At 41.9% G+C, this 14,176-nt stretch overlaps 1 protein-coding gene across 2 annotated transcripts; it reads right to left on the reverse strand.

The window, feature by feature from the left end:
- Positions 1 to 1,978: 1,978 nt before the first annotated feature.
- Positions 1,979 to 14,176, reverse strand: LOC128310952 (transport and Golgi organization protein 1 homolog). Of its 2 annotated transcripts, XM_053219090.1 has the most exons (9): positions 13,609 to 14,176; positions 10,781 to 10,912; positions 7,122 to 7,143; positions 6,089 to 6,177; positions 5,772 to 5,834; positions 4,966 to 5,032; positions 4,664 to 4,802; positions 2,808 to 2,909; positions 1,979 to 2,121 (listed from the first exon to the last, which is right to left on the reverse strand). In XM_053219090.1, exons 1-9 carry the CDS (start codon positions 13,672 to 13,674, stop codon positions 2,052 to 2,054), a joined length of 750 nt encoding a protein of 249 aa, XP_053075065.1. In that variant the 5' UTR covers positions 13,675 to 14,176; the 3' UTR covers positions 1,979 to 2,051. The 2 variants fall into 2 exon arrangements, with proteins under 2 accessions (XP_053075065.1, XP_053075066.1); XM_053219091.1 differs by lacking the exon at positions 5,772 to 5,834 and having other exon boundaries at positions 13,609 to 14,166.

Raw genomic sequence — 14,176 nt, forward strand, 5'->3', positions numbered from 1 at the left:
TTGTCTAAAACCATCATAAATTGTACAAGGCACACAATATAAAGATGGAGGGAAGTCTTTTCACATTTAGAGCTAACAGACAGTCTTCACAATCAATAGTGAGACCAGAAAGAGGAAAATAACAACAACACTGATCCCACAGAGAGGTAGTGTGTTAGGAGTCAACAAGCTTAGAGACTTTGCTATAGAGTGCGGTGTATCATCCTGTTGTTGTTATTTTGAACACAAGGGAAAAGCCATAGGGTGGTCAACTTCTAAGTTCCTTTGGCTACTAAACTGACCAGAAAAAAGATGACAGGCTGAAAAGAAAGCAGCCTGTAGACTCTTGGGTTAAGGCTGTGCATTTGGAAAATATAAACAGGCAGACATATCACACAACACACAAAACAGGCATAAGGCCGCAGAGCATGCTGTTCCACAAATGAGGGTTTCCTGACAGACCTACAACTGAAAATGGCCCCAGCATTTACCTTGTCCTTCTCGGCATTGTTGGTAGACTGCTTGTAGTTGTGACTCATGGGAGTGACACCAGCTTCGGCTAAAGGCTCTGAAAGGGATAGAGGTTTCCTCTGATTTTAGTAGACTGTGAAGAATTCACACAAACACCACATTTTGTGACGTGTTAAACTCTTGTCCACACTCAGGACCAGGAGGAGAGGCAGAGAGTAACCCTCAAGCCTCAATTGACCCCAGTGATAAGGGGGAGATCCATCCCATCATATCTTAATGAAGAAACCATAGCGACCTGGCTCATGTTCTTCATAATTAGTCAAATAACTTTCAACAGGGCAGCTCAAAGAGAAATCAGGAAATCGTCACCAAAACAGCCATTTCTCAATACACATGAGGGGTAAACTCAGCATCTCATTTCAGATAAAAATTAAAATGAGAGCATCAGTTGGTGGATAACATCAAAAAACCCTCCACAGAAGAGCATGGGTGTGTTTCTTCTGACTCCAGGCAAATTGTTCAGTCTTTCAGCTTATCTATAAGCTGCCTTCCACATGGGAGCCGGTATTATGTAACTATTTCTGAATGGAACTGAACTTGACTGATGTTATATTAATGAGTAAAGGAAAACTATGGGTGTTTAGCAGTGAAGCCGCAGAGTTGCACTGATAACATCAGAGGACGAAGCTATTTGGAGCTTGGATTCAGGAATGTAGGTCTACAGTTCACAACAATAAAAATAAAGGAACATTAGAAATAATAAATGACCTTCTCCTCAAATAAACTAAAGTCTTCACATTGAGTCCGGGTGGGAAGAAGGATGAGGCCCCTGTCCTGTCATCCTTTCCAAGCTCTTCAGACAGGGGGATGCTAGAGGAGGTGGGAGGGTCACAGCCAGAGGAGGGGCATGAGCTCCACCAGTCACAGGGACAAGTGCCTCACTGCCTGTAGTACCAGAGGAGAACACCCTTCTGTCACCCCTTCAGACCACCTGCTGTCCTTAGTGTTTGCTGTTCTGTCCAGGACACACGATGATCACCCACAGGAAAAGGCTTTGCCGCAGAAATTAGGCCGCTGCACATCACCACATGCCTTTTACCTCTCCTCGCAGGGTTCTGCATCTCTGGACTTCCAGGCATTGGTCTCTGCCTCCTGTATCCCTCAAGCAGCCTCTTTCCTTCCATCTCATGCAGTCTTGGATACAGAAAAAGAATGGACTTCTATCAGAGTTGCAACGCCACGTCCTCTGACTAGACACTAAACAGCACCGCTGTCATCCCTCAAAACACCCATAAAAACTCATGACATGCTCCCACACCTGTGTGTCAAGCGGGCGACCTCTCGGCTCTGCTCCGCCATTTTCCTCTCACAGATCCGAGTCTTGATCTAGGGGAGAAAAATATATCCACCTTCAGTCGTGCCAGACTGTGCACCAAAGAGAGAGAGGAGGAAAAAAGAAAACACTTACCCGGTTGTCCTCAGCATTACGCTTATAAACTGCGAACTGAAAAAGCAACAATGAAAAGTCTGTGTTTAGGAATTCCAAGGGCCACTACACTCAACCACATGAGGTACTAAGGGTTCACTATGTCAGGCAGAACTCACGTTACCTGGTGTGTGAAGGTGAGTTCTGCCTTCTGCAGCTGTTCTCGTGTTTGTTCAATTTGCTGTCTGTGAGATACAATTGTTTTCGTCAAATAAGGCCTAATATTAGGTAGGATTATAAATAATCTGCTCATGTTCCCGTCATCCTCATATCTTCCCCCAATACAATTTATCCTTTCACATGAAACACTTTTCACACAATTCTAAATGTGCAGAACCAAAGCTATTGTTCCATCCTCTCCTTACTCATTATTCCATGCCCGTAGGGTTCAGAGGTCATAGAATTCTTTTCCAGTTGCAATCTTGCCCTAATTCATCATGTGACAAGTGACTTTCATCATAAAGCCAACATAAAGTTCTATTCTCCTTTCACTTGTGTACTCACCAGGTTTCCTAGGGTTGCAAAGACCAGGACCATCAGGTGGTACTACCTTGTTGATGGATATGATTTCATCCTATGACACACTGCTTTCCTATAGATTATGACAACTGACACCACCCCTCAGGAACGTTGGCATGGATGAAGTTTCTACATGGGCAGGTCAATGCTGGAGACCCAGAAATGTTTAGTAGCTTAATTGTTTTGTTCTTTCTAATACTTATCTTTTCCTATCTGTTAATTCTCTACGGATATGTCCTCTGAATTTGTGTTTGTATTACTATATTCATGGAGTCTACCCATTGTACAAAGGTTAGAACTAAGAAACGAACAGGGGTTTCATGAGCCGCTGCTAATTACTATCTGAACTCACTTGCACTTGCGTATGTCCCTTGTAGCTATTTTCAGATTTTCCTCTGCAGTTGCCATCTGATTCTTCATTGCCACTAGTTCACAGTTTGTCATATCCAGATTCCTAAGATGGGAAAGATATATACATAGTCCAGTAGGCAAGGTCCAGAAATTCTGCCTTTTTCCTTCTCAGCTCTCTTAAAGCCTAGATTCAAATATCCCTATCCCCTCCCCCAACGATGCACAGACTGACAACACAGTCAGAGAAATGAAGACCCCATTTCATGTTAAAGAAAATTCAACCTCCGTCTGCTGCCAAGTCGCCTACAATCAGAGCCGCCTTTCTAGTTCTCTGCTTCTACTCCTTCATCGTCAAGTCATCAAATAACATTGCACCTTGTGCCTTCCCAGAGTTGGTCTTTTGTTTGAGATGGAGAAGGCCTATGTCAGGTCAGTGTGAAAACCTGTGCCTGACCAACTGTACCCATTAGGATGAGGCAGGGGATCATCATTGCCTTACACCTCCATGGGGCAGCGCACTGAATCTCAGTCCAGAAGTTGTACCCTGACACAGACACCTGAGTATGAAAGACAGCCTTCCAGGATATGGCTTCACCAGCATTGCAAATCACTCCCATACACCACTAAGGTTCAGGAGTGCAACCCCTGCCCACTCTTTCAAAGATCCCGGTGGAGGGAAAGGCCAATCTTAGAGTGGCAATATATGCTGAAATATAACATGGTGTGAGCTGTCCCACAGTCAGGCTGTTATCTTCAGGAAACAGATTTCGATGGAAAACTATCAACTTCATGGAGTCAGTCTACTTTAACAAGACTCAGTTCATTGACAGTGAAGGCAGCAAAGGGAAATGCTTAGAAAGGCTGGTTTGCTGTGTTGCCCTCAGACTATTTTGTCCATGGTGTTGCTGTAAAGGGTTTCAACTTGGCACCGGATGTACTCAAGAATCACATGCAAAACTGAAAGACTGTTAGTAGTGGACACAAAAGCACTAGACAGAGAAAGGTACATGCATTTCCTTCTGGCCTCTCAGGTAGTCCTTCAGCAAATGTTTTCTGGGGTGGCTGTAATGTAGATGCTCTGTTGTAAGGGGGTGAAGATAGAAAGGTGGTCAGGGTGCTCTACCTGCTCCCACAAAGAGCTTACAAATTAACAAAAACAACATGCCAGTGAGACAGAGCAGGCTCCACCCGGGTGTGGAAAGGACTAACAGAAGCTGAGCCTCCAGGGAAGACAAGGAAGCATTTCCTTTTCAATGTGAATGACGGGCTCTAAAGGCCCTCCTCCTGAGAACAAAAGGAAATACTGGACCAAAGAAGAAACATGCACCTGGTGCACCAAATTTCTAATGAACCCATGAAGACACACTTCATACGAGTCTCACTTGCAGACTGGATGAAGAGATGCAGTACTGATGCCATCCCAACCCACAGTCTAGAAAGAAACTCCCATGGTTTCTGCAGCAAGATAAGTCAATGTTTTCCCTAAATATTTTTGACCCAAGTCTGGTGCTGAACAAAGATCACCTAATTCCCGGCTGATAAGACAATGGGATGGGATTGAAACCTATAGGCCAATGTAAATGGATCCAGAGGGGATCCTGTTATCAGTGTGCTTAATGCCAGTATCTTCCCTCTTCTACCCCAAGTACGTGACACAAGAATGTGTGACAAGCACTAAGGACAGAAAGGAAAATGCAGGTTATAGGAAGCAAGGTAGGAAGGGCAGGCACAATTCTCCTGAATGCATTTGGCAAAAATACTCTGGATCCAATTCTAGAAGAAATATATTTATCTATAGCGGCCACCACATTCATTCATACAACAGCACTCAGGACCATTATCACATGAACGTCTTACTTTGCTGTAGCCATTTTTCTTTCTTCATAGGATTCATCAAGGACGTCTCTGCTCTCCTTCAGCCTTTTGGCTGTTTCTTCCTTGATTGCTTTAATAGAACTCACAGCATTACGAAGGTCTTCCACGGCCTTTATCCTTGCTGTAAAAAAAATGGTTATTTTGTGCATGTGCATATGACCTGAGACTTGGTTTTGGGGTGACAGGAAAAGGGCAACTAGTGTGAAGGCAGGAAGGCATTCTTTCCCTTCCCAATGCAAAGTCATTGCCACCATATGGGGATTTCTCCCCAACAGACAACATACCTTCCAGTGCACGTTTATTGGACCTCCAGGCTCTCAGTTCCTCCAATTGACCGTTTGCATCTTCTGACTTTAGGACAGATATGAGAAAATACATTCAAGAAATAATGATCGCACAACAATGTGAGTGCAACAGGACTGTGCATGGCAACAAAGAAAGATCCTGGGGCATAAATACAACAAGGAGAAGGCAAAGAACATGGAAAATAGTTCCAGTCAAAGGGCTCACAGATGGCTTTCTTAGGAGAATATTCCTCTATGCACACTGAACATTGTTGAGCATTAAGAGAAGAAGGCAGTATACAATTTGCTATTGCCCTTCATCTCTCAACTCTCTTGGGGGATTTTCTCCATATCTTGGAGGGCAGGTCTGAATGATGTGGTAATGACCTAGTTGTGAAAATAAAAGATACTTCCTAGTCCTTGAAATAGCAATCTCCTCATGGTGGTCCTAGTGACATGCCAGCTGTGCAGATGGAGGTTTGTCTCCCAGAGGCCCACTCTCTACTATGGTAAACAGCAAGCGAATATGCTATGCTCACCTCACCCAATGAACAGAAAGCCTCCAAAGTCAAATGACAGTAAAAGCAGCCAAGTCTTAGCACTTCCTGATTCTTAACATCCCTCTCTCTCTCTCTTTCTGATTGCAAGGTAACATGTGCACTTTGAAGGGTGTCATTTAAAATTTTATTGAAGTGCTCAACTTTTCTGATGTTCTCCTTCAACAGAACATGTTGAATGAGTCATAACAATTCCTTAATTTTCCTTGTGTTTTTAGAACGCAATCCAGGCAAAGAAAGGATTCCTACTTTCAACTTCAGAGCTTCAGCAGAGAGAATGTTACTTTCTCTCTTAGCTTCTTGAAGATGTATCTTTAATTCATTGATGTATATACAAAACATATGAAAAAGGAATCAGAATTCAAAAATAGCATCGTGGTAGATAAGCCTATGTCTGATGTGTGACTCCTTTCACAAATAAAAAGGTAGTTTTTTATTACATTTGTGAAGCTTGTCTTGAATTGGAAGTATTTATAGAACACATGAAATAGGTCAGTAGGATGAACTACAAGAGGTAAAACTAATCAAAATGAAGTCACAAGAAGTATTTGAAAGGGCAATGCTACCTTCTGTTCCCACGTGGCTATTGCTTCAGCCAGCTCTGTGTTTTCTTTCTCCAACGTGTTGATCTTTGCAGTTTTTTGCTGTAAATTAACTAAAAGGGGATAAACCCATTTTTAAGGTTGTTACCAAACCAGTGACATCGAATAATCCCACTGTGTTAGCAGCACAGACACATGATCTGACACATGGGTGGAACTAACTTTTTAGCTTTCTCATTGTGCCTGAAGAAAGCAAGTTTCAGCAGCATTTTAAACCCAAGAAACCTCATTTCACTGACATTCCTATATGTGTAAGCTCTAGAACACCGACTCCTCTAACAGACACAAAGTGCAAACTCCTCTCACATTGGCCCAATGTGAGAGCTCTCCTGCCCTGAGGTCACTCTTCTCATCACCGCCACCGCTGCATTTACAGTGATGAACACCAACCAGTCTTTGAGGGCTTGTTAAGTGTCAGGTAGCCACCTTGCCTCTCAACAGACAGCACCACAGAATCACCACAGTCCATGGGGTCCGTGCAGAATAGATTGCTCCCCATTTGCATCAAGTTCACTTTTCCCCTGGCATGAATGGCTCCCTCCACCTCAGACTCAAAACCTTGGTTTAACCCTCTCCTGTGACACACACCCTGCCTGGCAATACCTGGCTTCTTCTCTAAGCTTAGGCTTCTGGACAGACTCAAAGAGGGTTTTCTCATCTTCACATTTCACCCAAAGCCAGGTCATGGCAAAGTACTCACTCCACACCTCAGGCTCATATCATCACTTCTGTCCTAATCATTTCTATGCAAAATCACACTCATTCTGTTCTCCTTCCTCCTGTGATGTTTTCCTCCCCTGGTCTCTTGTCTTAAGAGAGGCCAATCCCTCCACATTGTCACTTAGCCTCTAACAGGGAAGAGAAAGATTTTCAAGAGTTAACAAGTCAATTAGACATCAGAAGTCACCATATTTATCCCTAGTTAAAAAATGAAAACCCACACCAAACACGAGTAATGAAAAAACATTACAAAGACTACTCAAACCTAAAATCTTACCTGGATATACTGGAGGCTCTGTCTGAGAGAGGAAGAAACAAAATTAAGTTTGAGGTCAAAACATAGTAATAGTAAAAACTTATTCTTCCTGATAAAATACTGAAATGTCATCCAATGAAATTACAATGATCATTTTGTTCAGCATAATGAATTCATAACATTAATATAATAAAAAAGTAGAATTTCATATTTAGTTCATGATTCTTTATAAACCATTTCTGACAAAAGCATAAAGATTCAGAGCTTATTTTGACCAAAAGATAGATTTACATTATATTAAATAAATATCAAAATATTCAATTCTGTCAGTGCATAATGCGGACAGTTTTAAAAATAGGTAAATAAAATATTTGTCTGATTTTTTTTTCTTGTAGTCAAACCCAACATCCACACTGAAGTCCAGAACCCAGGATCATTTGAAATGCCAAAAAAAGAAAAAAAGAAAGAGAGAGAGAGAGAAAGGGAGAGAGGAAGAAAGAGACAGAGAGAGAGAGAGAGAGAGAGAGAGAGAGAGAGAGATGGAGGGGGACGGTAGGGGGGCGAGAAGGAAAGGGAAGGGATGGGAAGGAGGAACGAAGCGGCAAGGAAAGAAAAGGAAAACCTTTGTATGAAGACACGCTTCTTTCATTCTCTAGAAAGCTTTCTGAAATGTTACACAGGGTTGGCTGCTTTCCGAATCAATAAACAATTACAACATGTCAGGTGCTATGATTTTCCTAGATCACTAAAAACAGAGGGTCTTCCAAAAACACATCATCAGACGAGAAAGAGAGTGGAACATGGCTAGGGCAAAAGCACAGGCACCAAAAGAAATGATGGCTAACATTTCAAAAACAAAGCAAAAAGGGCTCCCGTTGAGAAGGTATAAGAAAAGCAAGAGGAACTTAATTCCTGTAAAGGCACTGGTCTAAGGCAAGGGTTAACAGTTTCCACACTGGAGACTTCTGGAAAAGTGAACCAAAGAGAGAACAGGTATTAGGGAGTAATGGTTGTCTGGGCAAAAGTAGAAATAACAATTTAAAGCCTGACTGCACTAGGATTTCTATTGTCGAGGAGCACTAAAAGCACGTCAACCATGGAAAAAGACATCCTGTGATTGTCTTGTGTCCACTGAAAAGTAACAACCATAAGATAATGACTGTGGGACTGAAGGATGCTTCCCCACTCCCAGCCCCTCACCCTTTGGAAAAGTGCCTTTGTAAGCCTGGCACACCACCCTTTTGGGGAGCGATATTCCTCTTTCTCGGTGGCTCCGCTGTATACAACCTATCTCTAATAAACGCCACCTGCTTTGTTTCCCTTTCGATCGGTGTTCATTACTAAGACACTGAGACTGGAGAACCTGGTCTGGGTGGCCCAGTAACACCCAGACCCAAGTCATCCCCCGATGAATTATAGCTCAATAAAATCTAGGCAAGACTCTACTTTAACAAAAGGTAAAGACACATTTTCTTGACCTGTAGGACGTATATCCCTATTGGAAAGTTTTGAATGATGATGTGATGCTGAAGCGAGCCCCAACATCTTGCCAGGATATTGGAATATCATCATGGTATCAAAAAGTGAGTCATAAAAATGTTGTTATAGGAAAGTGTATCTACGGAGGGCAAACAGGAAACCATGGATAGTCCTTTAATGTCACATGTTTCCTTTCCTAAGCAGGGGAAATGGAAAGAGAGATGGCCTTCCAAGTACTTAATATGCATATTTTCTTTTTGAAGGGAAGATTTCTGAATTGGCAGGAAAAGAGGAAAAACAGCCACTTATAAATAAACTCATGCTGTTCTGTTCTTGCTTAGAAGGCCTGCCCTCCAGAGAAACTATTTCTCCAAAGCCTAATGGGGTTTTTCTGAAGACAAGCAATACAGATGAAGGGAAATACTCAACTACAGTGCTCTTCCTCCTTCCTGTCTCATAGGGGAGTAAACTCAGCCTAAAACCTAGGGAAAGACAAAACTTTACACTAAAAGCCTTCACCTCAGTTTTTTTAAACACGGACGGGACCCCAAGCTTCCCCAAAAACTTAACAAGGTACCCTAAAAGGAAAAACCACATATTTTGAACACAGAATGCAAGCATTAGAATCACACTTCCTATGGCAGAGATGGTGGGATAATCAGGCTGGGAATGTAAAACCGCTCTGATTAATAGGATAATGACTCTAATGGAAGAAGTAGTCAGTATGCAAGAAGAGGTGGTGAATGTGAGCACAGAAACGATAACTCTCGGATCCAAAAGGACTTCTAGAAATCCAAAACATCATAACAGAAATACGGAATGCCTTTGTTGGATTTATTAACACACACAACACAGCTGAGGAAAGACTCAACAAGCAGAAGGAAATGTCAAGTAGAAACACCCAAAACAGAAACGCACACAAAGAAATTAAAAATACAACAGAGAAAATCCAAGACCAGTGTGACAATGACAAAAGGTGTAACACACACAAAATGGGAATACCTACTTACACGTTTGAAGTGAAAATGACTGAGAATTTTCCAAAATTAATGATAGTCATAAACCACAGATTCAGGAAACTCAAAGAATTTCAAGCAGGATAAATACCCCCCTCCAAAAAAACCAAACCAAACCAAAACAAACCAAACCAAAACAAAACAAAACAAAACACAAGAAACACAAGACTATCCCTAGACATATACTATTCAATCAAGAGAAAATTGAAAACAAAGAATTTTGGAAGAAGCTAAGGGGTAGTGTTGGGGGCTGGAGTTGCAGGGAGATGGAAGAAATAACACCTTACCCAAGAGGAACCAGGACAAAAAATACTCAGAATTCAGAAACCATGCAATCAAGAAGAATGAGATGTTTATACTGTTAAAAGAAAAGAACCCATCCACCTAGAATTCTGTGAACCATTAAATTGTCCTTCAAAACATGTACAAAGTAAGGGAAATTATTGGAGATACTGAGGTCAATAATAAAGGCTTAATTCTCCAAGAAAACATAATCCTTAATGTACATGCATTAACAACAGAGTGCCAAAATACATGAGGCAAAAACTGATACAACTGATGGGAGAAGTAGACATATACATTATTACAGCTGAAAGAATTCAACACCCTCTATCAGTCGTTGACAGACTGAGCATAAAGATATTCAAATATAAGAACACAGTTGGGCTGAACTGCATCACCAATCACCTAGATCCATGACCATCTGTAGAACACTTTCTACAATAGAAAAATACACATTCTTCTCAAGCTCATATAGAACATTCACTGACACAGACCATATTCAGGGTCATAAAATACACCTTAACTTGAAGTCAACAAAATCATAGAAAATACGTTCTCAGAACACATATGTAAGCTAGACATCAATAATAGAGAGACAACTGAAAAACTACAAAATATATGAGAGATATTCTCATAGAAGATAGAGAATAGAGATAGACTAGAGAAATTCTAAAAGAAGAGGGTCAAAGAGACATTTCACAGAATTTTAAAAATATGTCCATCTAAATGATAATGAATGTTGGAATTACTACAATTTGTGGGATGCAATGAATGCCGTGCTTAAAGGGAAATTTGAAGTACTGAGTGCATACAAATGGTCTAGTAAAAAAATTTGTGCTTACCAAAAAACTTCTGCTTACTTATGCTTAAAAGCCTACCTGTAAGGTATTTTAGTATACTCACAGCAAGGACAACTCTCCAGAGGTAAATAAGACATGCACAAATTGCAACGGTGGCAGTAATAACGGCAAGCTTCCACAGAGTTCCGAAGACACGAGAGCCAAGAGGGAAATGGTCAGCCAAAAGATGGACAAGCTGAAATAATATTTGAGATAATGAGGAATAGCAAAGACATTTATAATATCTGTCACCAAGAATCATTTTTATAAACCTTCAACCAGCCTCCAGGAGGTTATAAGCACACCTCTCAAAGGCCTCCTCCTGAAGGAGAGGGAGGACGGAAGGCTTACAAAGAAAGGAGCAGGGGCAAACCTGTAGGAGTGATGATTGTGTTTACGATCTTACTGTGGTGATGGCTTCATTGTTCCTTACCCTTTTAGTAGACAAGAAGTAAATGACTTCTGTTGTACATTCATGAAGTACCTAGATAAAATCCTTTGGAACATTTCCAAAAATACACCAAAATTTACGGAAGGATGGGAGAAAGTAACAATAAAAATGTACTAGAGATTCAAATGAGGCTGTTATAGAGACAGGTGTTTACAGATATGGATATAACTGAGAGATGTGCAGCTGCTCTTATAATAATACGGGATTATTCCAGCAAAAATAAATTCTACATTATTGTTTAGTTTCTAAAAACACTGAGGTTTTCTTTTTTCTAATGTTGATTTATTTTTGAAAGTAGAGAGAGCGGGGGAGGAACGAGAGAGAGGGAGACAGAGAATCCAAAGCAGGCTCCACGCTGTTAGCACACAGCCAGATGCTGGGCTCAAACTCACAAACCTGAGCCAAAATCAAGAGTCAGATGCTTAACTGACTGAACCACCCAGGCTCCCCATAAGGTTTTACGTTCAAGGTTTACCTTGAATCTGAATCACAGCCCAAATTGTCAGACTTCTGAATTAAATAAAGATTTGCATAATCAGGTGATCTTGTCTATTTTGATGAAATCTATGAGGTTTTAAGTTACTTGAACACACATCTCCAAATAGCCAATACAATAAATTCAAGTTCCTATTTCATAGTGTTGCACCTAAATCAATCAATAACAACTATGGAAATTACTTCCTAAATAACACAAAAGTCCTGGGTATGGTCACCAAAACAACAGAACACATATCATTTTACTAAAACTAGACTTACCAGTCCTTTAGGAGAAAATACACTCACAATGCAATTCATACTAACTCACATACCAAACTTTAATTTTGTGCCAATAAACCTCTCTAGAAAGTAGCCTCCAAAATGTGTACCATTTGTATCTTCAGCTCTCAGAACTGAGGTCACTAAATTGCGTCCTGGTGGGAAATGTACACTGTCTTTGAGTGGCCACTGTCTGCAAGAGACCAGGGGCCGTCAGCACAGTGATCATGGGGATCAAAAGACAGAGGCCATCTTGACATGAATGGTAAACATCCTAAGTCCTGGGCACTCTTGATACCTCTGCCCGCTATCTGTATGCTGATTTGATTAGTTACCGTTAACTAGATTAGATCCAAGGGAGCCAGTAACACTTGGTTCCCACAGACAATGGTCATGACCAGGTGGAGGTAGGAGATGCAAGACAAGTTAGTTTGTGCAAGAATTCAGAAATGAGGGAGGGAGAGAGAGCTGAACTGATCTATGAGATGCAGCCTAGGTAGAAGGGGGAAATTGCAATAAACAGAACCAAGAAATTTCCTCCTTCGTAGACTCAAAAGAGACAGAATAGATTCTGTTGTGCCTGGAGGTATTCATGTGAGAGGATTCTGCCTCAATTTAGGTTGTTCCTGACTTGGGACGTTGCAGATCCCTCTCTAAGAATCTGGTGCATGCCAATATCAAGAAATCTACTTTTCTCTATGGGTGTCCCCTGTGTCTCTGTCTCAGGCTCTTGGGAGTACAGGTTTTGCTTTTTAATGATAGAATGAAACATTCACACTGGCAACCAGGTATTTCTTTATAGTTGGACAATCCTAAGGACATTCGAGACCCTTTTTGCTTTGGGTAAATCAACACTCTGCACATAGTTGGCTAAAGAAAGGACAAGAATGCATTCACTTCCTGATCACATCACTCCTAGTGATTTTCTTATTAGAAATGTCCAAGCAGGCTGAGGCCACTTCATGTACGCTGAGCTTGTCAGCTACCTGGTTGGACACAGAGTCCTTGGGGGCAGCCTCTAAGACCAGAGGGAGAGGGCTGATGCACAAGTTCCCCAAAGCGAGCAAACCAGGAAGCACAGAGCACAAACGACATTTCACTTTCCAACACCAACACTTCGGACACCACGGTTCCCAGGGCTACCAAACTTCACAAATGTGAACAACGTGCTGATAGGAAAACTAACTACGTACAAGAGGGACTCTAAACTTACAAAGCTTGAAGAAGAATCTTGACAGGCCTTCCAGGAGCCATCTAATAGTATAAAATACTATTAATACTATTAAATGGCTCTTATTCAGTAGAGTTTCTGACATTTTTAAAAATGTTTTGAAAGAAGTATAATTCAAACATCATACGAGCCCCTTATTTAAGACAAAGATCTCAGTGGCTTTTAGTATCTTCCCATGTCCTTCTTTCTTGACATTATGAAGCTCAGGTCTCCATCCTGTCAACACTACTCTTTTTGGACCAAGTGGCCCAGACAGGATCCACAACTTCATGTGGACAGGTGTGGCCAGAACCCCTACATGCTGGTGGAGAAACCTTGCCCTGAGTTCATGGGTTTTCCAAAAGAACTGAGTTCTCATCAAGGACTCCATGAAAAAGCTGTTTTTTTAACCACAGTCTGAAAAAGATAAATAAATACAAAAGGAAGAAGTCACTGATGTCGGATGTGTACTCACATTTGTGTTGGGGTAACCGGGATACCCGAGTAAGAGCATACAGAAAAATAGCTTCCGAACCGTCATATTCTGGTCCTTTCAGGGGGCGCCTGGGCACCAGAGAGGAGGTGCAGATGGGGGTGAGGAGGTGGTGGGGGTGGGAGGGGAAGGGACGGGGTGGGAAAGGGGGTGAGGTGGGGGGGCGGGGTTTAAATAGGGATGGGATTGGGGAGGGGGGTGTGGCAGGAGAAGAAGGGGGTCAGGGAGAGTACCCGGATCAGATCAAGTACAAGAAGGGAGGGAGGAGGGTTCAGACAAGTTAGTAGCTCAGCAGGTCAGTAAATCACTAGATGAGTAGGCCACAAGTAGCCAGTTAAGTAGACTGTCAGTAGCAGGTGGAGCAGACGAAGATCTCTCTTCATCCAAGTCTTCACCTGTTTGAGCATTGCCATGGCAATTCAGACGGTTTATGCTCTCTCTCCACCAATCAGCTGCCTTCGACCCTGATAGCTCACAAAGGACACCCCGCGTGACCATGGCTTTTCAAAAGCCCCTTCCATTGTGTACATATCTGGGGGCATGTGTGTCC

Source organism: Acinonyx jubatus, chromosome A2 (genome assembly GCF_027475565.1).
Source record: "Acinonyx jubatus isolate Ajub_Pintada_27869175 chromosome A2, VMU_Ajub_asm_v1.0, whole genome shotgun sequence".
Classification (NCBI taxonomy): domain Eukaryota; kingdom Metazoa; phylum Chordata; class Mammalia; order Carnivora; family Felidae; genus Acinonyx; species Acinonyx jubatus.

Bases quoted from the DNA above. Each gene is read 5' to 3' on its own strand.
- LOC128310952 (XM_053219090.1), bottom strand. From the start codon at position 13,674: ATGACGGTTCGGAAGCTATTTTTCTGTATGCTCTTACTCGGGTATCCC. The intron at 5,835-6,088 runs GTAGCATTGCCC...AATGAATTAAAG, and splicing joins TAGCCACGTGGGAACAGAAG to ATACATCTTCAAGAAGCTAA. The intron at 2,122-2,807 runs GTGAGTTCAGAT...TGTATCTCACAG, and splicing joins AGGGACATACGCAAGTGCAA to ACAGCAAATTGAACAAACAC.